The sequence below is a fragment of the Hippocampus zosterae genome, chromosome 7, assembly GCF_025434085.1.
Source record: "Hippocampus zosterae strain Florida chromosome 7, ASM2543408v3, whole genome shotgun sequence".
NCBI classification, from domain to species: Eukaryota; Metazoa; Chordata; class Actinopteri; order Syngnathiformes; family Syngnathidae; genus Hippocampus; species Hippocampus zosterae.
In genome coordinates, this window is record NC_067457.1 from 26,013,711 (window position 1) to 26,038,311 (window position 24,601).

General features: G+C 48.0%; 4 protein-coding genes across 7 annotated transcripts; 3 read left to right on the forward strand and 1 right to left on the reverse strand.

Moving 5' to 3' along the window:
• Positions 1–183: 183 nt before the first annotated feature.
• On the reverse strand, positions 184–3,973 carry nup42 (nucleoporin 42). The gene is made up of 7 exons (XM_052070184.1): positions 3,685–3,973; positions 2,935–3,178; positions 2,733–2,821; positions 2,559–2,635; positions 2,387–2,473; positions 2,117–2,216; positions 184–1,918 (listed from the first exon to the last, which is right to left on the reverse strand). Exons 1-7 carry the CDS (start codon positions 3,821–3,823, stop codon positions 1,416–1,418), a joined length of 1,239 nt encoding a protein of 412 aa, XP_051926144.1. The 5' UTR covers positions 3,824–3,973; the 3' UTR covers positions 184–1,415.
• Positions 3,974–3,990: 17 nt separating this feature from the next.
• hdgfl3 (HDGF like 3) lies at positions 3,991–8,835 on the forward strand. 3 transcript variants are annotated; one of them, XM_052070242.1, is made up of 7 exons: positions 3,991–4,134; positions 4,319–4,422; positions 5,533–5,609; positions 5,863–6,001; positions 6,077–6,226; positions 6,431–6,568; positions 6,947–8,835. In XM_052070242.1, exons 2-7 carry the CDS (start codon positions 4,336–4,338, stop codon positions 6,965–6,967), a joined length of 612 nt encoding a protein of 203 aa, XP_051926202.1. In that variant the 5' UTR covers positions 3,991–4,134; positions 4,319–4,335; the 3' UTR covers positions 6,968–8,835. The 3 variants fall into 3 exon arrangements, with proteins under 3 accessions (XP_051926202.1, XP_051926203.1, XP_051926201.1); XM_052070243.1 differs by having other exon boundaries at positions 4,004–4,422; positions 6,086–6,226; XM_052070241.1 differs by having other exon boundaries at positions 4,008–4,422.
• A 429-nt stretch (positions 8,836–9,264) lies between these two features.
• Positions 9,265–11,476, forward strand: mrpl24 (mitochondrial ribosomal protein L24). Of its 2 annotated transcripts, XM_052070236.1 has the most exons (6): positions 9,270–9,376; positions 9,577–9,787; positions 10,505–10,600; positions 10,768–10,871; positions 10,998–11,128; positions 11,201–11,476. In XM_052070236.1, exons 2-6 carry the CDS (start codon positions 9,605–9,607, stop codon positions 11,335–11,337), a joined length of 651 nt encoding a protein of 216 aa, XP_051926196.1. In that variant the 5' UTR covers positions 9,270–9,376; positions 9,577–9,604; the 3' UTR covers positions 11,338–11,476. The 2 variants fall into 2 exon arrangements, with proteins under 2 accessions (XP_051926197.1, XP_051926196.1); XM_052070237.1 differs by lacking the exon at positions 11,201–11,476 and having other exon boundaries at positions 9,265–9,376; positions 10,768–10,946; positions 10,982–11,127.
• Positions 11,477–13,737: 2,261 nt separating this feature from the next.
• Positions 13,738–24,119, forward strand: LOC127603647 (brevican core protein-like). Its single transcript, XM_052070098.1, has 14 exons — positions 13,738–14,239; positions 16,994–17,064; positions 17,151–17,507; positions 17,724–17,898; positions 18,048–18,175; positions 18,238–18,531; positions 18,693–19,445; positions 19,515–21,467; positions 22,484–22,591; positions 22,676–22,834; positions 22,927–23,009; positions 23,203–23,347; positions 23,410–23,592; positions 23,668–24,119. The coding sequence occupies exons 1-14, from the start codon at positions 14,220–14,222 to the stop codon at positions 23,787–23,789; spliced, it is 4,551 nt and encodes a 1,516-aa protein (XP_051926058.1). The 5' UTR covers positions 13,738–14,219; the 3' UTR covers positions 23,790–24,119.
• Positions 24,120–24,601: the final 482 nt, after the last annotated feature.

The window sequence follows — 24,601 nt, forward strand, 5'->3', positions numbered from 1 at the left end:
GGGAGAAGCGGGACGCAAGCCGCCGTGGGAAAACAGCGACATCGTGTGGCCTGACATGTGCAACTTCAACTTGACATACGCCTAATGCACAGGAAGACAAAACACGTCCAGAAAAGATTGGGTTAATGAGTTTTCATTTGATACAAAAAAAATGTCGGATTTGACAACTGTTTTTTTAAATACAAAAAGGATTTCATTTCATTAAAAAAAAAAAAAAACACTGGTACGGCCCTTACATCCGTCAATGTTCTCATCTGTGAATCTTCTCGAGGGTCGCGGGCGTGCCGCAGCCTATCCCAGCTACCTTGGGGCACTAAGGCGGGGCCGGTTACAGTGTCCCCTGCTTACAGGACCCGCTGCAAAAGAAGAGCTCATTTCTGGTTAGCTACTTTGAGCAGTATTTGACACCATAGCTCTTTCAAACCGTGCTAAACCATCAACCCGGTAGAATTAGCCCATGCATAAAATTGTACACAAGAAAAGCTTTTGTGTTTTTAAAGTCAAGGGAATTTAATTTACATCAAGAATGGCATTGCTAAAATGCTTCCAAAGTCTCGGCTTCTGGCCTTTCTTGACATAAACGTAACCGCGACGTATATCTACTCTCCACTCTGCATTTCTTCTGTGTAGTGTGACTCCACTAAGGGGCATCAATTCCATTTTTCCAACATTGTTAAATAACGGCGTTACGAACCAGAAAATAAAAATTCACGACCTATTTTTTTTGTTTGTTTTTTCAGTTCTGGGGCCCGTTGCAGTTGCACATACTGCACATGCCTTTGGTCATGAGCGTCACATAAACATCTCTCTGACATGACAGCCTCCATCTTCTGTCGTGGCTTCTTACTGTCGGTGTGTCGCTCTGTAAGCCAGTCCAGCATACGCAAGTGAAATATGTATTTAACAAGATAACCGGCGCAGGGAGCCCCTATGACAAACATAAATCTGAAAAGCTGGGGATCAATATTCTACTCCCAACAGGGAAACCACAGTGGCACGATACAATTAAATGTTCCACTCGCAGAGGCCTTTTGTCGTCCGCGGCAGCACCAAACCGTGAACGCCCGATGTGCCGATGAATCCCAATCAGCTCATTGGCATTCCCAAGCGAGAGGCCATTCGAGCGGCGGTCGACGCACCCGTCGTTGTCATCCGTCAACAAAGCAATGGAGATGGACCGCGTACACACTTGGAAAGGGCACGCGGGTCGATTTGGAGATCTCGAACATAACAAGTCAAAAGGAAGCCTCTTGGGGCATCTGGAGTCATTTCAGAAAGAGCACAAATGGGAGTAGCTAAAATGGGTCCTTTTCAACACGCGGGGGAAAAGGACAAATCTTGTTATTCCTTCGTTCATTTCAAACACAACTCGGTCACCTGAGCCACACGGGCGTGATCATAAAATACTCTGAGCATCAAAGCCGCAGCATTTGAGCAGGAGGAGGCTTCAAAGGAATCTGTCCCAAAGTGAACTTCTGCGCTTTGAATTGACGCAGCTCTTCAGGGCTCAGATCGCTCTCGGCGGAGTACAACGTGTCCGAGGCGCCGCCGGCGGAGCCGGCGGAAGAACTCGACTGTCCGAACAAACTTCCCGCGGGTGCCTCGGATCCAAAACCGCTTCCAAATGTCGCTTGATTGTTGTTGGCAGCGGAGGAGAAGCTGAAGCAGGCGGCCGAGCCAAAGCCCGAAGACGAAGAAGCCGCCGGCTGGTTGCCGGACGGAGACGCGAAGGAGAACGATGCGGCCGAAGGAGCGCCGGAACCAAAACCGGATGAAGAGGAGGTGGCACCGAACCCAGTCGGGACTGAGATGGCACTGCCAAAACCTGGTGTGGATGTTGGAGCTGCTGAAGAGCCAAATCCACCCGCGGGAGACGCAAAACTGAATGTGCTTGCTTGAACTGGTGCTGCTCCAAATCCTACATTTAAAACAAAATAAAGTGAAATTGGCACAATGGGGTTGCTACAATCATATTTGTTTACTTGTCATATATAAGGGTGGGTTCTCTAACATTAAAAAAAATAATAATAATCAGGTTGAACCATTTTCAAAGGCTCCAAGGTACATGGACAGTGAATGAAAGACCAAGACAAAGATTGAAGATCACGGCAATTACCTTTACTGGCCAAACCAAATGAAGATGACCCAAATCCAGAAGCTGTTGAGCCAAAGCCACCAGACGAGACCAGAGATGAGGGATTTTTCAGTTCTGCAAGCTAGAGAGAAAAAAAATTATCTATCCGCTTCTCAGTAACTGCATTTCAAAACATTATTGTGGTACCGAGACTTGAGTTTTGAGTCAATTTAAGATGCAGAAAAGTCAAGAAACCATACATGCATATTAAATAGAAGGACATGTGAAAGGGTTTTGCGGTGTGCTGTTTACCAACGCTGCACGAGTGGCTGCATTCATGAGCAGCAATTCCTGGACTCTGCTTCTCCACTGATTGAGCAAGAGATTGACACCATTCAACTACGAGATGGAGCAGAAGAAGCACGCCATGTTAATATGTGCAACGGACAGATACAGTGAAATGAAATGAAAATACTTCACGTACATAACTCTGCGGGTCTCCCGATGCTTTGCTGGAGTAATATTCCAGCCGAAGCTCTTCTGGAGATAGATCAGTAAAACCTACAAAGGGGAGCAAGTCAAACAAAGTCACCAAGTTTGTTCTCTTAAAAATAAATAATAATAATAATAGGACAAAGATGTTGTGTTTGATACACACCGGATAAATGTGTCTTGAAGGTACAATAACATGAAAAGCCCCACTGGCCCGAGCTCTCCCAAGTCTTCATGTCACCCTGAATCACCTCCCTGGATGATAGGGAAAAGGACAAGTGTGGAGTTTCAAATTTAAAAAAAAAAAGACACATTTAAGTCGTGTGAATGCATTCCAAAGTACTGTACTTCACAAAAAGCAGACTCACAGTTTCTGTTCATCATCTTCTTCGCCAGATACCGTCGCTTCTCTTCCACCTCCTCGCCTTCCTCCCCTCTCAAAGTTGTTATTGTTGCCGAGTGCTGAGAATCTGTTTTGAGAAGAGAAGCTAAAGTCGGAGCTCTTCGCGTCCCGACTCCTCTCGGCCCATTGATCGCTTCCGCGCGAGGGCTGTTGCTGGTTGAAGCCTCCTTTTTGCAGAGAGGGATTCACCCAGACCTTGGAGCCATATGCTGAAACGTACACACGCCAAACCATCGATATGTGCGCATCCACTGCAGACTGACTGTCGGCAGTGGTCACTCAATGAGCGACATACTCGATCACACAACCTGAATTGCAATGTTAGTAGCATAGACATTTTCTGATCGACCAAATGCACGCGTTACAAATCTCAATCGGCTATATCGGCTAGCCCGTCTTTTCTCATTTGTCTCGAAAATTAACTACTTAAAAATAATTAACATCGCCATTATAGACTGGCACTTTCCTTCAATGTCGAGCAAGATTTCCAATCATACCAACCTTTTGAAAATAGAACAAAGATTAAGAAAGTTATGAAAAGCAGAAAAAGCTGGAAAGATTCATGACCTTCTTAATAATTATCAAAGGACAATGATACATTACTTATACAATAGGCCTTGTCTTTAAACGACGTGTCTTATAATGCTTGGCTCGTATAACTGAATTATTATCTGAAATTTTACACACACGGTACATACTACGATAAACTACATACCCCCGCCTCCTCCGCGAGACTGCTGGGGAGCCGAAGAGCGGTTAGAGTTATAGCCTCTAACGCCTCCTCCTGGATGCGCGTTCCAGCATTTGTCACCGTAACGACAGCGGCCCTGAAGATAAAATTGACACACTTCCATGTTTTTTGTTTGTTTGTTTGTTTTTTGGGGGGCTTCGGCGTCAGCTCGGCGAAATGTTTTCGCCCTTCCTCTCAAAGTCGCAGGACAATGACGTCAACTTTTACTTCTTCTCGCCCGAAAAGCAAACATCGGCGTGGCGCCTACTGCCCCAAACGGACGGCGTGCGAAAGGCAACCTGGATCGCCGTCTACTCCTCGGTGGAGGCGCGTCCGTCGGAGGGAAAAGCGGGATTCAATTTCAAACCCCGGCCACGGGGAACCAGCGCCATCGGATTGGGCGACGCGATTGAAAAAAACATTGACAGCGATATAGAAAGAAAAAAAATCGCGTCAAAGGTCGCGTAGTCGCTCATTTCGCGCCGAAAAAAAAAGACGAGTGGCGCGTTTTCGCCGTTGAATTCTTTGAAAAACGACGCCGGGTTCAGGTGTGGTGTATAATCGTGTTACAGTTGCCCTTATCGCTGCTCTGACTACGTCTCGGCGCCGACATCTGCAGGAATAAAAACAAAAAACATGCCGAGGTCCAACAGGCAGAGGGAGTACAAACCAGGAGACCTGGTCTTCGCCAAAATGAAAGGCTACCCGCACTGGCCCGCCAGGGTAAGCGCCATTCCGATCTGCAAGGCTTTTCTTTTTCTTTCTTCTTTTTTTTCATTGAAACAACGCTCGCCTGAACGAGAGGCCTACTAGCTTGCGTATCTTAGCTTACCGCGCTTTTTGCTAGCTAGCCTACACACACGCCTGCGCGCACACGTATTTCTTCTCTTAGCCATGTTTGAAACAGAAGTAGCGTTATGTTTTCTGCTTTTAGTAACCACAAGTGCAACTACGCGTATCCTAGCAAGCCATTTGTAGACGCTGGAAGGCTACGTCAAATAAATTGAAGGATCAGCAGCCGCCGCCCCCCCCCCCCCCCCCATCTAAAAACGTTGAAAAAAAATCGCCGTTGTCGGTGGATAGCATTGAGTCGAGTGGGTTAGCAGCGAGGGTGACACTTGTTGCAACAATGCAAACAGTGGTGGCAATGCCCTTCTCCAAGATATGGGTCGGGGGTCCTTTCTTAAGAGATCAAAGTAAAATGCTGGAAATCTTTCTATAGATCTTAAGCTATTTGCACCAAATATTACCTCAAAGAAAATGCTTGGCTCTCTGCCACTATCATGATCAACATTAAAAGAATCTAGAGTTGTTGTCATGAAACTCAAGAGGGAGATGATCCTATTTCACAGTGTAATCCACTGAATATATTGTGTATATTTGAAACTCCTCAAGCATTGATCCCAATGCAATGTGTTGCACATAGGTAGGTAATCATTCAAGAATTATTTGGAGAGTGAGTTTTTGTACAGTATGCATCCTAAACGCAGGACGCCATGGTTTATTTTCATCAATTTGGTTCAGGGCAGATTATTAAATTTGAGTTTTGAGGTGTCGTTACGACTCTCGTACTGTGCCGGAGCCCCATTTTGACATCCATACAAATTTGAGTTTGTTCATGAACAAAGGGGTTGTTTCCTGACTTTTTTTTCTGTAAAGAACCTGGAAAGGGTTATTCAATTTTTAAGCTCCCGTACGATCGTTGATGTTACAAACTGACACCGGCCCCCCATCAGAGAAGGGAAAAGTTATGCGGCCCTCACAGGAAAAAGTTTGGGGACCCCTGATCTACATGTTCAGGTTTTGAAACATTTCACGTCTGCTCTTTTGCAGATTGACGAGTTCCCAGAGCGAGCAGTGAAGTCACCCTCCAACAAGTACCAGGTGTTCTTTTTCGGGACGCACGAAACGTAAGTAACAGCGTGGCAGTTCGGCGACTCATCTTTTTATCCCGTGCCTTATCGGCTTTGGATTCCTTGACAAAAAGATTGTGCCAAAGCAAGACGGTGCTATTATTGCATTGCACTGGTTCCGAAACGGTGAACTGGCTGGCTACAGAAAAGTTAAAAGGCTTTATTACGGCTACAGGACCTCTGCACACAGGTTGTTAAATTGTTAGTCTAAGCAGACATAGTGAGGGTTTGACGGCATTTGGCGTTTCAGGGCGTCCCTCGGGGCCAAGGACTTGTTCCCATACGACGAGTGCAAAGAGAAGTACGGGAAAGCCAACAAGAGGAAAGGCTTCGCCGAGGGCCTCTGGGAGATTGAGAACAACCCCACCGTCACACACGAGGGCTACAAGGTGAGACGCCGCTCTTTTCCACTTGGCCCGCACGTAACGGTTCATTGTTACAAATGAGCGCAAATATGCTCAAAGTCATCAAAGAAGGACGACGAGGCCGAAGAAGCCGCCGGTTCGGAGAAAGCCGACGCGGAGGGTAGCAGCGACGAGGGCGAGGGTGCCCTGGTCATTGACGAGAAGAACGACAGAGGAGGAAACAAGCGCAAGGCGGACGAGTCGGCGGAGGTGAGTGTCTCGCGCGTACCCATTTCGAACATCGGAACCTGTTTTGACAATCTGAGAGACCCCGCGCAATACCGTTTTCCCCTTTCCTGATTCTTAAAATGTGAAAGACCCCCCAGACGGGGCATCCAAAAATAAGGGCTTTTGCTGGCTTTTATCAAACGAGTGGAAAAAAGATGGACAATCAGCCTGCGCGCTCCCTGTCAGGTGTCGCCTAAGCGGCCGAAGGACGTGGATGCTGAGGGCGCTTCCGACGTAGACAACGCAAAGACGGAGGGCAAGGTCAATGACGTGGTCGCGCCCGAGGAAAATACCGCGGCACCGGGAAAGCAAATGGCAGATAAGGTAAATTGTTGTCAGAGCGCTAACGCGCTACTACGCCGCGGATGGCAGTAAATCATTTTTGCATCCGTGTCCCCCCACTTGCACATCATTGAGCATGGGGCAGGACTTTCATATTTTCTGTTCCCCACCCATGCACAGTTCTGCGTGCACAAATGCAAACATTTGCAAATTTTATGTTGTTGTTTTTATTTTTTTCAACTTCCCCCTCCATTATTTACGGAATACTCAGTCGCTGCTTTGGAAATGTCCTACGATGCCACATGATGGTGCCAAAGTCCTGATTTTCATTGTAAAGGTGAAAATCTCAGCAGTAATCATGTGTTTTCGCCCCCCCCCCCCCCCCCCCCCCCCTGCTCCCTTAAAATTCCCCACCCGCAGGCCGTGACGGAGAGCGCTTAACGTTTGCCTCTTGAGACAAGAACCCGTCGATGCTTCTCATCTGGAACAGAAGCGTGGACGCCTTGACGTCGCAGGAAAATAGATTTCGCGAGATCCATGAATATTTTCAACAACTACAAAAAGTGTTTGTATGGCGAGACAAAGAAATGTTCATTTGTCCAATTGGGATATCATATATCCCAATAGGAATAAGAACAATTGGATTTCCAAACCAATTGAGCTGTATGGGGCTCGTTTATAAATGGGGATTTTGGTGTGTACATATTTTTTTATTTCCAAGTGCAATTAAGTAATTACATGGAGTGAATGCCAGGTGTCATACCTAAAGAACCACAAACAAAGGGTACAATATAATACAATACATGCTGATTTGAAAATGCTCTTCAATTATAGATATTGTAATACTTGGTGTATATGGTGAGAGGGGAAAAAAAAACATTTTCACTTTTGCTTTCAGCTTGAAATTGAAGTGTTTTACTTGCGGTTGTTTTATCTAATCGACCATTGCCATAACATCGGCCTCCCAACTGTATACTGTATTAAAACATGAAATATTGACTTCAAATAAACAACAAAGACTCCGAGACAATAGGCACCCACTTTGTTTTGGGGAAAGCGTGCCGTTCAACACAAGTGGCCCTTTGTTTTGTGTTCAGGAAAGCCTGCCATTCAACATGCTCTTGTACGGTGATATTTGGTTGCTTCCTTTTGGTGGTGTTGTGCTCATTGAGGGTGACCACGTGTGAATAATTTAAACATCTGATTGTGTATTGAACATATGATATATACACCCATATATATATATGACAATATATATATATATATAGACCCTGTCTCAGCGACAATTTTAGCGTTTGATATGTTAATACTTTGGAGAATTGTGTGTCGCGGTCATTGTCTCAAGCTGAAAGACATTCCCGCATGCTCGTGTATAGCCCACTACGCCCTTTCAAAAGTTAACCACCATCTAATGCGATCAGAACAACAACAAAAAACAAATGTTGATGATGTCATTGTGATCCTTTGACGGCATTTGCCTTCATTTTTTTCCCCCATCTTTCACGTGTACCGTATTTCCTCAAATAGTGACCCGGTTGGCCAAGCGAACTCCTTTCTCAAATAACAATACAGTACAATGCTGACTGGAGAGCGCAGAGTCTTGGAGAATGTTTTAAGCGAATTCAAATTGAGAGCGGTTGTGAAAGATGACTGCGTGAGGTTGAGCTGGCGACTCGCGTTCTGTGTGGTCATGCTACAATGTTGTGTGCAGCCATGTTGACATCCCGCCGCTTGTAAATTGGGCCAGCTTGCCTCCGAGAAATTTGGATGTAGCTTAAAAGTATACTTTGACCAGACCTTTTGCAGTTGGCTCACTTCAGGCTCCACCTTGACCACTATTCTCAGAAATACGGTATCCACTTACAAGTGTTTTTGATGGTGAATCCTTGTAAAAATAATTGCTCAACTGAAATTTGAGTCTTACAACCACACACACAACCGCCCCCAGTGTACTTATGTACAAGTCTTATGTTGAACAACATTGCGATGTTCTAAACAAGGAGTGATTTATTTTCGGGTTAATGTGTGTCGCTGTTAGTTCACAACTCTCCCCCGCTGTGTGAATCCAGTGGGAGCAAGCAATGAAAAAGAACAAAAATAATAATAATTTTGTATATAACGGTCAAAATATGACCTTGTCGCACATCATGCATCAACGTTTTCCACTCTGCGGTTTAAAATACACGGCAAATTGATTTGTTCTCTGAGTGTAATTGTTGCTATCACCTCCTCCCGTTGTTTTAATATGCTGCGCTTTAGTTTAATATTGTAGTTGCTGGTCCATTTAATAAACATGTTTATTACAAAGACTCTTGTTTTGGCGTTATCTGTATGAATTGAACAGTTAAATATGCACTCTGTTTATCTTTTTAATGTGTTTCAATTGACCTTGAAGATGTATAAGATGTTAAACTGCAGTCTGTTTAGATCAGGGGTGTCAAACTCAGTTCCTGGAGGGCCGCGGTCCTGCATGTTTTCCCAAGTCTTCCTGTTGCAATACACCTGATTCAAATGATCAGCTCATCAGCACGCTCTGCGCCTGCGGAAGCCTGACATTGAACCTGTTCATTTCAATCAGGTGTGTTGCAACAGGGAGACTTGGAAAACATGCACGACGGCGGCCCTCCAGGACCTGAGTTTGACACCCCTGGTTTAGATACACGTGAAGTAAAGTTGTGAAAGTGCCACACAGTATAAATCGAGATCCATTGCATAAGTACAGGTAGTGCCAAAATGGTTGCATGGACACAGTTTGGGTATTGCGCATGCGCGCATATGATCCTCCAGTCCCGTAGGTGGCGCTGCTGCCTTTTAGGCATCTTCCTCACGCGGCTTGACATTGAGAAGAAGGTAAGACTCGCGTAAACATCTTCGATTCGTTTTGTTTACTTCCATAATGTTATTTGATGTCAATTTTAAGCCTGTGCGAATGTGCAAGGTTACGGTGCAAAGGCTGACGACACTTGATTCACAACTTATCGACGCGCTCGTGTTAGCGTAGCCGCAGCGTCTCCTCGGCTAACTGCTCATAGCTACCATCCACGCCACAGTTCCTCCGGATAGCGGCCGTCTGGCATCATGAGGCTGACGGCGGTGCTGTCCATGGCCGCTCGGGTGGTGGTGCCCAAGGACTACCGCTACGGCACCAACAGGCCGTGGACCGCGGCTGCCAAGCGTCGGAATCCGCCAGGCAAGAGGCGGAACAAGGTGTTCGTGGAGCCCATCGCCAACGAGGACTGGTCTGTGTTGAAAGGGGACACGGTGAGCCCACAAGTGGTTTTAATCACAGTCGGAAGAGTACTGTTAAAAAATTAAATATTTCTTATCAATAAAATGCATATTGTCCAACGAAAAGATGTAACTTCAATTTGTTTTTAATTTCTATATATGAGGTACAATAAGTCAAGTCAAGTCAACAGTATTTATAGAGCACTTTCAAACAGCCATCGCTGCATACAAAGTGCTGTACATGGAGCGATTTAACATATACAATAAACAGTAAGACGAATCAGTAATAAGTAATAAGGCGGTAGAAAGCGCCAAGCAGAAAAACCAATAGCAAATCTAAGTCATGCTGAGTCAAACGCCAAAGAATACAAGTGAGTTTTGAGGAGGGCTTTAAAGATGGGCCCTCCTATTATTTAAATTATTATCCTATTATTATTATTATTAATTATTTAAAGATTTAAAAAATAATGTTATTAAAGTATAATAGTGTTGTAGCTGCTGCTATTGTCCAAACAATGTTTGTGTTGTTATTTTTTTTTTAAAATCCTCATGCAGTATTAAAATTTGGAGCAAATCTAATTATCGTAACGCTTTTTGCGGGGTAAGAATACATATATATTCTGTGTGTGCATTCATAATTTCACAAACGGTAGTGTTTTGTCGTGAGTTTAATTTATTCTGTGAATGGGAATGCAGTTAATCCATTCGTTTGTCATGAAATTCAGGATTTCACCTGCTTGTGTCCTTCAGGTGGAAATTCTGTCCGGGAAGGACAAAGGCAAACAAGGGAAAGTCACCCAGGTCTTCAGACAGAGAAACTGGGTCATACTGGAGGGTCTGAACACAGTAAGCCTGCATTCCCAGCATAAAAAAATAAGTAATAATAATAATAATTGAACCGATGAATCGACTCATCCAAAATAATTGTCAAATCATTTGATACGTTCATGAATCATTGCACCTCCAGCAATCATCCATTCACATTCTGAATGAACTGTCACTTTCCATGGAAGCATTACAGATACATCGGGAAAAGCGGCGATTACCGCGGCACCTACATCGCCAGCGAGGCTCCCCTCCTGCTGCGGGACATCCGCCTCGTCGACCCCGCCGACAGGTCACGCCGCATGCTGACAAGCGCTCGAGCGGTCGCCGCCGAGCCATTCAGGAGTGGCCTTTGTCTCTATGCTCTCTGAACGGCAAAACGGCGCCGTCCTTCTCCGCCCGCCCTTCGCTCTTCCAGAAAGCCCACCGAGGTGGAGTGGAGGTTCACCGAGGAGGGCGAGCGGGTTCGAGTGTCGCTTCGGACCGGTCGCATCATCCCCAAGCCGGTGGTGGAGCGGCCAGACGGCATTGTGCCTGAGCAGTGGAAAGGTGAGGAAACCAGTGGAGGGGGGGGGGATACTCTTTGGATTGCCATTGGCTCAAATGTGGTCTTTGTTTTAGACGGTCCCAAAGACACCAGTACAGAGGACACGCTGGAGAAGACCTACACGCCCTCCCTGAAGACTCTTGAGGAGGAAGTCATGGAGAAGATGGGCATCCAGGAGAACAGGAGGCACCAGCGGTCCTACTGGTACTGAGCGATTCTCCGGTACGCGCCGCAGGACGATTTGTTTCAAATGGACCGCATGTTGCCATGTCATGAATAAATGATGCGATTCACGCGCGATCCAATGTTCACGTGTATTTGACAAAACAAATGGAATAGAATGAATCCTTTGTGGCTGCTCTCCTTTATTTTTGGTGTATTTCCTTTTCTTGTTTACCGCGCGGTCAAACTTAAGGCCGCTTTTAAAAACCAAAGGCAGACGTATCATTTGGAAAAGTAACGCGTCAGGAATTTTCACCGTCAGACAAAGTGACAGGAGGGAGTGGGCTTGACGTTTCTCACATGACTCCAAGTCTGAGTTCCTGCAGTGAATGCTGCACTTTATTGGTTTATTATGTACGGGGGGGCCGGGGAGGGAGGTAAAGCAACACTGCGTTGGCCTTGTAAATGATTCTGCTGCTTTTCCAAGCAGCTTGCTGCCCTTCGGGCGCCAATTACTGCACCGTTATTATGCTAATTATTTCATCAAAGACACACTTTCAATAAAACTTTTTTTTACAGCGCATACCCCCTGCAGCATCCTCAACAATTTTCTGTAGTGACTGATGCTCAGCCTTATTAACATCAGGACTCATTCGTAGAGGCTTTTGAGTTGCTGTTCTCTGTCGTGACTAATGAGAAAGAAAGGAGAGAGAGAAAAAAAGCTTTCACTGACTGAATTTTGTGTTTGACTTTCTTACTTTTATCATGCAGTGATGAACTTTATGTTCCAGGACTTTTACTGTCCTGGCTTCATAAATACCTTGCGAATATTGTCCCTTTTTTTTACCCGCACGACTGTCATAAGGGTGCGTAATTTGACTTTATTTTAGTTTGATGATCCAGCAATTGTTCTGTTTTATTTTTACAAAACCTTTATTTACTCGTATGATGTTTAATGTTGAAATGCCGACTTAAAATGTTGTCCTGGGAGTTGATGAGTGACGTCAGGAGTCTTAACAGAGTGCTCAGTAGTTTGCAATACCGCATTCAACTCCTTCCACTTGTATGACGGCCTCAATTAAAAGAGTGACTTACAGTGCATAGCGACAATTTGAGGCTGGAACGCTTCCTTCACTTTCCACGAATTCCGAAGAAATAGAAGGCCTTTTGGGGGACTATCAAGTTATTTTTGGCCCCTGCCCACAGCTGCCAAAGCCATTGAGTGCGTCACAGTCTGGATTCGTCGCCATTGCCCGTCAATGCAGTAACGTGGAGATGAGGGCAGGAGACCACCCCCTTTCTATCCCACCCATCCGTTCCGTCTCGTTCCCATCCAAGAGGGAATAAAACTGTCCAGTCAGCGGAAAGTAGCTTTTGAGGCTTTTTACCTCTTGCCGGGGGGAAAATGACTCCAAAGGCTCGGGTGTCGGTCATGTCCACGGACGTGCAAAAGTGACATGCATTTGCAGCGGCTTGCGTTTCAAATATCCAATCCGGCATCCTTTCAACATCTGAAGATGCTTTGAGAGAACCAAATTGCTGCGTTGGAGTCGTGTCGCTGACCTAATGATCTAAACCGGGCAGCGTTTTAATCACAGAGTTGTTTGAAGGCCGCGCTGGAAAATGTCACGCTAGCCCGAATGCCACTCGGAGAGCTCGCTTGCGTTTGTTCTCATTTAGTTGGATTCCTGCGTGCGCGTGACCTCGGCGTGGTGTTGAGATGATAAAACCGAGCCGGGCGCTCTGTTCTTGCGCCGCCTGTTTTGGTGATTGATGGGCCGATGATGAGGTGAAGGCGTCGTGCGTGCTTTGCTTCGTAAGATACGCTGTTCCTCCCTGTATCTTGGCGTTCTTCAAGTCAATTGACTGAAATGCCCCCGCAAGTAGGAAACTTGCACTTTTCAGACATTTTTTTTTCTTGAATGAATGGGTGATGGGTGACTTTGTCGTCGGAAGGATCGGCGGTCGATGAATGGTTGATGGAGGACGGACAGAAGAATTTGGAACGCTATCGTGGAGAGATGGTCACCGGTCTTTGCCTTTTGTACGAAACGCATCTTGTTAAGACGACCTTGCCCAGTGAGCAGAGCGTTGCCTCCGTTTAGTTTAGCAAGCAGCACAAATCACTTTGACCGGCGGCAAAATGGAGCCGGCGGCGAACGAGCTCGCACACACGGCCGCTCTTCTTCTTTTTCCGCCAGGTCAGCCTTGGCGTTGGCCTCTCGGACCGCACCGTGCTGGTGTGCGGGTGTGAGATTCCTCAGGTGCGCACCACAAAGCGCCATTCAGTACACCGCCGGGAGGCTGCCAAAGAGACAAAACCAGCTCTGTTGCTAACCAAAACGGCAGACCCCAGCTAGCACACTCCTGCAGGGCGCGCGTTTCCCAGTTAAACACCCACACTTTTGCCAGCGACTCATGAGGACGTGCACGACTTTTTTTTCACCAAAGCGCCCTCTGCTGGACATGTTGAGTTACGGCAAACAAATACAGTTGCTCAGGGGCAAAAATTTTGATTGCGCACAAACTTTTTGATATTTTGGGATTATTTTTACCCCCCCCCCCAAAAAAAAAAAGAAAACAATAAGGGCTCCCAAAAACTCCAAAGTGCACACTTTGGTGCCTGACTGTGTTTGTGTATGTCCTCCCTTCGAGGTGAAAACCTCAAATAAAAGGCCACTCGAATGATGCTCCCCCCCCCCTCCTGCTTGACAAGCATGCGCAAGAAGAAGTGGGCAGTTTGTCGACTTTCAACTGCGTCTCTCTCTTTTTCTCCCGGGGCGCGTCGAGTGGGTCGCAGCTCCCTTTTCAGGACCTGCAGCACGGTGCAACCAAATCGCCCCCCACCCCTTTACACGCACTTTTTTTTCCCTTCCATTCTTCAAAGCGCACTGCAGCAAAGAGACGCGGGGACCTCACACCGGTGACGCGATGCAGCTTCAAGCCCTCCGGTAGGCTCTTCTGGTTGTTGTTGATGGTGCAAGCTTTGAAAGATCAAGTGGGCAAAATGTCCTTTGCGCATCATTTTGCTCGCTCGTGGTTCTATTTTTAAATATGTTCAGGCAGCTTTTCACTTTTCATTGTGTTCCAAATGTTAGGGGAAGTTCCCCCCCCCCCCCTCCTGTCCATGACCGTGGTTTGTAGTGCATCACTTTCCATTCATTTGGATGGAGGGGGGAAAAAAAGTAGAGCTTTCCAAAGTGTGGCTTGGGTGATAGCCTCCAATTCATTTGGCCCATCCAGCTACGTTGCAAGGCAAATTGTTTCAAAATTTCAAATTCAAACTGGGGGGGGAATTGATTACTACACTGGTGAACAACGCATTTTAATCAAAGATGACGTTGTGTCCGTAAATTTACTGTGCTGTGGAAAACCCGAGCATCGGAATCGGCACCCCAAAAAAAAAAGTTCACTTGCATCTTAAAAAGGAAGATGAAGAAAGTTTCAATGCCAGGGTTTGTCTGGAGGCCAAATGTGGATTTTTGTGGAGACCCTTGCTTTCTTCCATCCATTCTTTCATCCATCTTTTTGAAAGCGTCTCCCGGACCCAAGTGCAATGTTGCCCTGCAGGACGGCAAGAAATGACGCACGCTTGCCTTTTTTTAGTCTTGAGTGCACATCTCGTGATTTACAGGGCTCTTTCCCCCCTTCTGGGCAGCCTAATGCGCAGGTAGCAAGGTAGCGGAAAGGGAGGACGGTTGATGATCCGCTGGCCTGTGGGTCAAGTGAAAGTGAACGCAGCGCAGTTCGTGCTTGTCTCAATTGACTTCAACGTGTCAGCATCAAGTCCAAACTGAAAAGAACTCAACTCTAAATAGCTCGATGTGCCCGTATGCGCTATTGCCATTTCTTCTCGGCCTTTTTCTGGCAAAGTGGCCACTCCCCCTTTAGAACGAGTGCCTTGTGCAAAATGCCTCCACGTTTCATCATTGTGATTGCTTTCGTCATCACGTGGCTTTGAAAAGGGCCTCCGTGGTCCACCGTTTGGATTTGGCCACAGGCTGCGTGGGCCCCAAAGTGAAAGTGATGCAAAGAAGGCACCGCAATCTGATCCCGTAAGCAATGGAAGTTACTGTCTGTAATTTTAAAAGAAGAAAAAGAATGGGAGAAGGGGCGGGGGGGCAAGCAAGCGTGCCAGTGACCGTCCTTTCATTTCCACCCGGAGGCGTTTTCAGCTTTGGCTTTTTTTTTTTCTTGGTACAGCACAGTGGTATGCAGCTGCCGTGGCTTTCATTCTCCCTTTTCTCGCAGAGCATACTAATAGTGAAGGGCGCTCAGGGCCCACCCAGCTGGCCGGGGAACGCACACTAGAACAACTATTTGGCCCTCAATGAGCGCCTTTGACAACTTCATCGCTGCTTGTTGTCCACTCGTCTGATTGGGATGTCGCTCGCATCTCTTGACGACTGTTACCACCAACCAATGGTCACTGTTTTTCCAATGGTTCAATCAACCAAACGCCGAATTGAGCAAGCTCCATTTTCTAAATGAGGCATTGGAAGGGGGCCGTGTCGACTTGATATCGAGTGTAAAGACGAAATTCGCACGTATCGCAATGCGATGCGATTTGAGCGATCGACGGACCGGAGAAAAAAATTCAGTTGGCGGGAGGGTTAATAACAGGGTTGCGGCCGGGGATGCTGCGTGGCTTGTGGTCAGGAGGAGCTTGCTCCGCTTGGAGAGCAAACTTTTTTTTTTCTTTCCTGACGCCGCAGTCCAAGCCGGTCAAGACACGGGTGCCTTTTGAGCCGCAATGCATTTTTTGGGTCGCAGCACCTTCCGAAGGCACCTAAGAAGTCTCCTTTTCGATTTGTCGGGCATGCTTTCTACCGGGCAGAATTCAGCCGCGTGCCGTGGCCGTGCGCTAAATCATGGCTTCAGCAGTTTTCTTGATACGCAACCTCCAAGCAGAATGTTTATTTCAGTCTTTGGTTTTCCGCCATGGTCCAATTTCCAATGGCCAATCCAGTCATTGCCCATGGAAGGATGTTCTCAGTTCCCAGAGCAGAAATTGCCTGCGACCTTTTTCTCGCTCGCCCTTCTGCGCTCGATCTTTTGGGACTGACCCATGGGCCAAATTTGGTTGTCAGAACGCAAAAGGAGCACCTGTTTGTCCAGGTCCACAAAAGAACCTTTGGCTACGTCCTCATGGGTCGAAAGTAAACCTTGATCTTTTTGGGTAAACTTTCTTTGATTGAAAACCTGCAGAGCGTGAACATGGTTGACAAGATTCCCCCCCCACCCCCACCCTAAATTTCAGACTTGTTCTTAACAGTCCAAAAAGTTGAACCCTCGATGGTGCTGCCCCAGCGACAAGCCATTTGGATCTCATCCAGGTCGATCTTTTCAGCGTGACACATTTAATTGAGGGCTATCGGGGGTTTCCAGATCCGAGAACTTTCGGGTTTGTTCTGGACGATCCAAACGTTTCAGGGGACTGTGTTGATCTTATCAGTTGGAGGTGGCAAGGTTGCTTGATTTGGGTGTTTTTGTATATCAGCGTCGCTTGCGGTTTGAGGTTGAGCTTAGTAGCAGATATGAAGGGCCTCCGTGTCGAGGTGGCTGCGGGCTACCCGAAGCCGCGGCTCTTGAAGTTTACGCTTGTGTGAAATTGGAAAGTCGAAACGGCTGAGGAGAAATGATGCGTCTTTATGACCCCGCCGCACTCTTCCCGCCCTGAGTGATGGTTGTCGTTGTCTCGGCAGAATGGTGGCGCTCCTCGGCGCACTTTGTCATTTCTCTCTGGCCTTTCCTACTCGGTTCCCGTTTGGCCGAGGTGAGTCATTCTTGACCATTAGCATCAATATTCTTTAGTTTTCTTTTTTTAAAAATGACTCCTGACATTCCCTGTTGGCTTTCCAGGCGATGCCCAGACGCCTCTCCGGGTGAACGTTTCCCACTCGGGCGTCCTTTACGCCCCTCTGGGCCGAGCCATCGTCATCCCCTGCTCGGCGTCCTCGTCGCCTCTCACGTTGCCGCGGGTCAAGTGGACGCTGATGTCCGGCGGGAGCGAGACGCAAATCTTGGTGGCGCGGGGCGGCAGGGTGAAAGTCAACGAGGCGTACAGAGGCCGTGCCGATTTGCTCAACTACCGCTCCTCGCCCGAAGATTTGTCACTGCGGCTGTCGGAAACGCGCTCCGGTGACTCGGGGCACTATCGCTGCGAGGTGCAGCAAGGCCTGGAGGACGCCAGCGACAATGTCCAACTCAAGGTCAAAGGTAATGAAAAAAGGGTTCTTTTGGAAATCGGATATCTCGATTGTACTCCTTACTTTTGTTCAACACAAGGCAGGGGAAAAAAAAACAGGGACCGAATCGGCACAGAAGAAGATGAACAAGGACAGAAATTCCCGTCCGTGGTCTTCAAAAATGCTCTGTCTTACACCAGAGTCTTTTCTACACACTGAGTACTACATTGGCCGCTTTTGTGTCTAGGTGTGGTATTTCACTATCGGGATGCCATGGGTCGGTATGCACTTAACTTCTATCAGGCCAAGAGGGCTTGCGAGAGCGTCGGGGCCCAAATGGCGACTCTTAGCCAGCTTCGGGCGGCTTACTTTGACGGCTACGAGCAGTGCGACGCGGGCTGGCTACAAGACCAGACCGTCAGGTACGTTTGGCCGCTCCTTCGCCCGAGCCTTTTCTTTTCCGCCTGTCCTCGTTCGGGTTGTGCGTAAGAGGTGGAGCCGATCCCAAGTGACTGACTGGGTGAGAGGCCAGACTCGGGTGATGGTTTCCTCCTGTGCACCGGTTTCCCAGGTACCCAATCCAAACGCCTCGTGAACCTTGCTACGGAGACATGGATGGAGAACCGGGAGTGAGGAACTACGGGACCATGAATCCGCAGGATCGCTTTGATGTCTATTGCTATGTGGAAGAAATGCGCGGTAAGCCCCTATTCCTTTTCCATTTTTGCCATTTTTGATCCTTTCTAACCCTGACTTTATAGGGGAGGTGTTCCACGAGCCCGTCCCGCAGCAGTTGTCCTTCCAAGGGGCCCGCTCACACTGCAGGGCCGCGGGAGCTCAGCTGGCCTCGGCGGCGCAACTTTACCTGGCCTGGAGCGAAGGTCTGGACCACTGCAGCCCCGGCTGGCTTTCTGACGGCAGCGTGCGCTACCCCATCCGGACCCCCAGAGAGCGCTGTGGAGGCCCCCGGGCCGGTGTCAAGACCGTGTATCGCTTCGTCAACCAAACGGTCTTCCCGGAGCCGTCCGGCTTGTACGACGTTTATTGTTTCCGAGGTGCGTGTGGACCAAAAGACCCGCATCGTGGCAACTAGGACCGCCCGCAAAAATTGAACATTGTTCCTGAATGGATCGTGTTTGAGTGTCTGATGAAAACGGAAGTGTACGTGTTGATTCCCATTGGGGTTTTTTTTTCCCTTCATCCGTCACATCCGCAGGCAGCGGAACGACACCGACGGACTCCGCCGCGGACATCGCGAGCACTCCCGAGCCGAGCGCCTTTGAACAAGAAGTTGTCATCTTCATGGACGAAGACAAAGAATTTCCACTTGGGCAAAGTTCGGAACAAATTGAGCGGGAGGTTCAGAGTTTTCTGGAAAGCATCCCCCTTTTCTCCGGCCCTCCCACGGATGGAAGCGCGCTCGAAGAGCAGCCAGGGTTCCCGTCCAATACGCCGGAGCCTCCTGTGACCGCCGCGGACGCTTCGGAGAACCTGAGACCTTTAGACGGAACGTCTTCTTCCCCAGAAGAAAAAGAGGACTCTGGACATACGACAGCCCGAGATAAGACTATTCAAAGCACCCAAAGGTACGATTCTCCTCAAAACGTTTCATTCCGGTCCACATTTGACAACAACCAAGATCCACATCAGAACTTTACCGAGCAGCTATCCCAATTAGAAAGTGCAACCAGGCTCCACGATGATAACGCCACCCAGACCCAGAACTTGACGGACAAGGTCCCCGAAGAGAGCACGCGGTCATTTGGCAAAGTGGAATTGCCGCAGGATTTGGATTTGAACAGTATGCGCAGCGAGAGTAATGAACATGAGGCTCAAGAGGAGATTCTAGAACCTCCTCCCGTAACTCTGGAGCCCGAGGACAAAGAAGAGCCCGCGACAACAACCGTTACCCCTGCGGATCTCTCCTCATTGTTGATCCCCGTCAGCGGGTCAGGCGATACTTCTCGAGGTAAGAATTCATTGGCGTCGGGGTATGGCAACGGTGTGTTCGCATCAACTTGAGTGTCTCTTTTTCCAGAAAGTCGGCAGCGAGTCGTCGTTTTCAAGTCAGGGTCCGGCGGCCCCCAGACACCTTCCGCCTCAACCGGCCACGCTCCTCCCGAGTCTTTGCCAACCGCCCAAGATCCGACCGCCCCGCATGCATCCGAGCACTCTCCCGGTCTGGGCTCCGAATATCTCTCGACGCCATCGCACCTGAAGGAGTCTGTTTCCGTGCAGGAGGGAAGCACCGGTTTGGAAATTGGCGACAGCGTGGAAAGTGAGGAAAAACAGCCGCTTCCGACAAGATCTGCCCGTTTTAGCGTCGGATCGCCCGCCACCAAAGCCCCCGAGATGTCCTCCGAGGTGCCTACAGACTCAACGACGGCACTGCGTCGACCATCGGGTGACGCGGGACTCTTTGACAGGGCCACCGTGAGCTACGAGGAGGCAAGTGGACTCGAACCCGGCGTCCTTCCTGAACTGACTATAGGGCGCGTCGCTTTTAACCCAACTGCCGAACCGAAGACTGACGAAGATAGCGCCGAAGATCAAGTTATTGTTTCCGAAGCACGGAATTTTTCACCCAGCGGTCATGTTGGCGGGGAAACACATGAGGTTACAATTCACGAAGAAACGGTTCAAGTTACCCCAAATCCCAAAGACGGAGCCCAAGTCACAACAACAACATCTGAGCAGGAGGCGCTAGCAAAGCTTAACCCAATAGCGCCACCTGGCATCCCATTCACAATGGAGGAAGAAATTAAAGCTACGCTCACAGCGATATTTGAAGAGGGGGCTCCGGCATCTGTACCACCGCAGGAAACTAAAGTTACAACGACACTTCAAGAGGTTACCCAAAAAGGATTAGCTACACTTAAAATGTTATTTGAAGCTGAAGCGACGCCAAGCCCAAAACCTGAAAATAAAGAGAGACCGCTATTTAAAGAAGACTCCGAAGCCATTGTAATCCCAAAAGAAGGCTCCACCTCAACACAGCTGTTCAAAGAGGAGAAAGCGCCACAAAACTCCGAAGGATCTGCACTCATGCCAATATTAGAAGAGCCTCAAGTCACGCTAAGGCCAAAAGACGAAACGGAAGCTCTACCGGTCTTTAAAGACGAAGGTGCAGTAACCCAAAAAGAAGGAGCGACATTCATGCAGATGTTTGAATTTGAGGCTACGCTCAGCCCCGAAGGATCAACGACTGTTCCGCCAATATTTGAAGAAGAGGTTGAAGCTATGACAAACCTTGATAAGGGAAGTCAAACGTTGAACAAAGAAGCCACGCCAACCCCAAAAGAAGGACCTACAGTCACACAGATGTTAGAAATGGCCACGAAAGCCAGATTCAACCCTGAAGAATCAACTGCTCTCATTCCAATATTTGAAGAAGAGGCCAAATCGATGCCAAACGTCGAGCAAGTAGGGCAAAGATTTGACCAGACTTCCACCAGCGCCCAAAGCTTTGACAGAGACACAACAACACCGGCCGAGCACGAACAGGCAGCAGCAATATTTGAAAAAGAAGCTAAAATCACCTCGAACTTTGAAGAAAATGTTACTGTATCCTTTCAAGAGAAAGTAACCCCAATCTTTGAGGCGGAAGCTCAAGAAACTACGACAGCGCTTGACGACAGCACTTCCAGCGGCCTGGCATTTGATGAGGAGATCACCGTATTAGCGTACAATTCCGAGGCGTCCCGCTGGCCTCTGCTGACCACCACCGCCGGACCTCAAGAGTCTCTGAAGGATTTGGAGATCAGCACCAAATCCTCGTCCGGCTCTTCCACGGTTCGGGCAACCGCATGGCGGTCAGAGCGCACCTGGAGTCCGCCGACCGCCGCCCCTCCCGACGTCTTCCGAGGGACATCCGAGACCTGGGCGTCGACCACCCTTGAACCGGACGACAACCCCACCCGGGTTCCCACCGAGCGCGTTTTGCCTAACGAGAAGGCGGCGACGGCGGCGGCGGCGGCCGGTAAAGTCGCAGGTAACGCTAACGTCATTTTCCTCGGCCTAACCGTCCTCATCTTCCTGACAACGCACTAAAACCTCCAAGCCTGCCTCCGACCTGCCTTGTCCTTCTTTGTCCTTGTTGCATTTTCTTTCATCCCTGCCCCCCCGCCAAAAGAAAAAAAAACGTCCCCCCCACCCCTATTTCCACTCAACTGGGAAACACCTCCATGTGACGCTTGGCTAACTGTCCAGTCTTGTTCCATGTGATGTTTTCTTCCCTGCTCTTTTGACTTCTGTGAAGTATGGTCCTACAATCCAGTGATTTGTCTGTCAGCTCACGTTTAAATGTCTGATCACAGTCCGCGAGTAGCTCAACAGGGGATCCTGGACAATATGTTAAATGTGACACGTCTGTTTTGTCATTCTCTTTGATTGTTAACTCACTTTCTCTACTAGCATGGTGGCTAGCGATTAGCTTGTCTGCTTAACAGTTCTGAGGTTCCGGTTTTGAGAACCTGGCAAAATCCAGAAGCCTGCGTCCACACACGGGTGTTCAGAAACACGCAATTCACCAAAGATGTATTTGTATTGTTGAATTTCATACTATTTGTGTATGTCATACACACTCTACTTTGAGATAAAATGTGCTCTTGAATTAGCTCTCTTTTAGCATGTTTAGAAGAACAATGTTGTTGTAAATGTGGTGGTTCATGCACATGAAGCAATATTCTGATTGTATAGAAAATGAAAGAGGGAATGATTTCCGAATGGACTTTCTTGTCTGATGATTTTCCATGAGGAGGACGCTCGAACCAAATGAATGTTGTTTTTTGTTGTTGTTGTTGTTTTGTTTTTGCCAAGCAGCGACATGATTTTGTGTCCTTCTTTGATTACGAGTCAACAATTAAAAACAAAAAAAATACCCCCATTATATTCAGATCTGTCTGGTAAAACATGGCACTAAGTGGAGAAAACTCTGGAGTTTTTCCAAAATGGCAAGTAAAGCGTATTCTAATGCAGTTTGATGTGAATGGCCGCTCTGTGTTCCAGATGTTTGCTTTAAAGAGCCGTGCCTCAATGGTGGCACTTGCACGGAGCGAGAGGGCCACATTCAGTGTCTTTGCTTACCCACCTACGGGGGAGATCTGTGTGAGCAGGGTGAGCTCACTGAACTTTGGCTTACTTGATCAGGCATTTCTCCGTCGACGCCCCCTCCACACTTTTGCCTTTTCTCCCCCCCAGACCTGGAGAGCTGCGAACCAGGATGGAACAAGTTCCATGGCTTCTGCTACCGACACTTCAGCCAGCGTCTGAGCTGGGAGGTGGCCGAGCAGCATTGCCGCGTGCTCGGTGCCCATCTGGCCTCCATCATGACCCCCGAGGAGCAGGCCTACATCAACAGTGTGACCACCGCCCATTTGTCCATGTCTTGTATTTACACTTGGTGTTCTTAGGAGGTGATTATCCTTCTCGTCTCGTTTTGTCATCGCCAGGCAACTACAAAGAGTATCAGTGGACGGGCTTGAACGATAAGACCATTGAGATGGATTTTAGGTGGTCCGATGGCAATCCGTTGGTGAGTCCTTGCTGTTCCTGTTTTTATCCAATTTGTACTTCTTTCACACTAAGACAGCCGGGGTAGGTTTCAGTTCAAGAGTCAAGAGTCTCATTTCGATCATGCTGCAGAAAAATGAGAGATGGAGACTCAACAATCTACGACCTCAATGTAAATCGAATGTTTCAAGGTATTTTCTGCTGCGTCCGTACAGTTGTACGAGAACTGGTACAGAGGGCAGCCCGACAGCTACTTCCTGTCCGGCGAGGACTGCGTGGTGATGGTGTGGCACGACGACGGCCGCTGGAGCGACGTGCCCTGCAACTACCACCTGGCCTACACCTGCAAGAAAGGCACATGTGCGTATTTCGCACACTCGAGTCAACACCATTCATTACCATTCATTACCACTTTCCAACAGCATCGTGCGGCCCGCCGCCTAAGGTCCGCAACGCCTCCATCTTCGGGAAGCCTCGGCAACGCTACGAGACAGACGGCGTGGTGCGTTACCGCTGCTCTCAGGGGTTCCGGCAGAGGCTCAATCCGCTGATCCGCTGTCGGTCTGGGGGCAGCTGGGAGAGGCCTCAAATTCAGTGCATCCCTGGTGAGCCCAAAGAGAAACCTTAGATGGCTGTTGCAGAGACAAGCAAAGAAAATGTGACATAATATCTCCTTTCAGAGCATGGAGGTCTAAACCCTGACGCTGAAATGATGTCATCGACGGACGGCAACTTGGCCGCCTTTCACGACGCTTTTGAAACCACCACGGAGACGCCACTTTACTGGGACATCAAGTTTTAAGAGCACCCCTCCCCTTACCATACAAACCGCATTCTGCTGTCCTCCCTTGACAAGGTGAAAAATGTGCTTTTACCGATTAATGTTACTCACGTGTCAAACTCTTTGATTCCTTTTGTTATCCACATTGCAGAATGGTGCTAATACATCAGTATTGCATACCCAACGTGCTCAAGTTTTCTGTCTGTCCGTATCAAAAGTGTAAAGTAACATCGCCGCTTTTTCAGAACAATCCTGCGCACATGTTTTGGAGACACGGTTTTGTTCGTCAGCTTTATGTTGTAATAAAGTTTTGTAGAACAGAGCAAAGAATAAATGGTTCTCTTCTTCCAATACGGTCTGTGGTAGTCTCTGTGTCTTGGGCAACAATGGATATAACCAAAGGGACGCATTGGGTTTTTTTTTCTTGCATTTGTAGGTAATTCAGTTACTAATATTGACTGTCATTAACAAAAAGAGAGATTAAACATTATATTTTAGAAGACCCTGAAAGTTTCTCAAAGGAAGAAAAAACAAAATTATTAAACATATAAGAGGACAATATGGCCTCATTAATGACGTAATACTTTCATATATTCATTCATTTTCCGATCCACTTTATCCTCAGAAGGGTCGCGGGTATCTCTGCACTGTGAGGTCGACGCGCGCCGGGCCGCCTACTTTCGTACAGCAACACGAAAACGCTCAACCAATGAAAACGCTGCGTCCGCGCCTTGGTCACACACCAGGAAGTCTTGTTAATTATGAAAATGAATGCGGCATAAGTGGCCAGAACATACTGTTGTTGGAGAAGGTAAGAGTTTGATGTTACGGTT

Coding starts and splice junctions, on each gene's coding strand:
- nup42 (XM_052070184.1), bottom strand. CDS start 3,823: ATGGAAGTGTGTCAATTTTATCTTCAGGGCCGCTGTCGTTACGGTGAC. Junction 2,474..2,558: donor CGGGAGACCCGCAGAGTTAT/GTACGTGAAGTA, acceptor TCCATCTCGTAG/TTGAATGGTGTCAATCTCTT. Junction 2,217..2,386: donor CAGCCACTCGTGCAGCGTTG/GTAAACAGCACA, acceptor TTTTCTCTCTAG/CTTGCAGAACTGAAAAATCC.
- mrpl24 (XM_052070236.1), top strand. CDS start 9,605: ATGAGGCTGACGGCGGTGCTGTCCATGGCCGCTCGGGTGGTGGTGCCC. Junction 9,788..10,504: donor CTGTGTTGAAAGGGGACACG/GTGAGCCCACAA, acceptor TGTGTCCTTCAG/GTGGAAATTCTGTCCGGGAA. Junction 10,601..10,767: donor TACTGGAGGGTCTGAACACA/GTAAGCCTGCAT, acceptor TTTCCATGGAAG/CATTACAGATACATCGGGAA.
- LOC127603647 (XM_052070098.1), top strand. CDS start 14,220: ATGCAGCTTCAAGCCCTCCG. Junction 14,240..16,993: donor ATGCAGCTTCAAGCCCTCCG/GTAGGCTCTTCT, acceptor TTGTCTCGGCAG/AATGGTGGCGCTCCTCGGCG. Junction 17,065..17,150: donor TCGGTTCCCGTTTGGCCGAG/GTGAGTCATTCT, acceptor TTGGCTTTCCAG/GCGATGCCCAGACGCCTCTC.
- hdgfl3 (XM_052070242.1), top strand. CDS start 4,336: ATGCCGAGGTCCAACAGGCAGAGGGAGTACAAACCAGGAGACCTGGTC. Junction 4,423..5,532: donor ACCCGCACTGGCCCGCCAGG/GTAAGCGCCATT, acceptor GCTCTTTTGCAG/ATTGACGAGTTCCCAGAGCG. Junction 5,610..5,862: donor TTTTTCGGGACGCACGAAAC/GTAAGTAACAGC, acceptor TTGGCGTTTCAG/GGCGTCCCTCGGGGCCAAGG.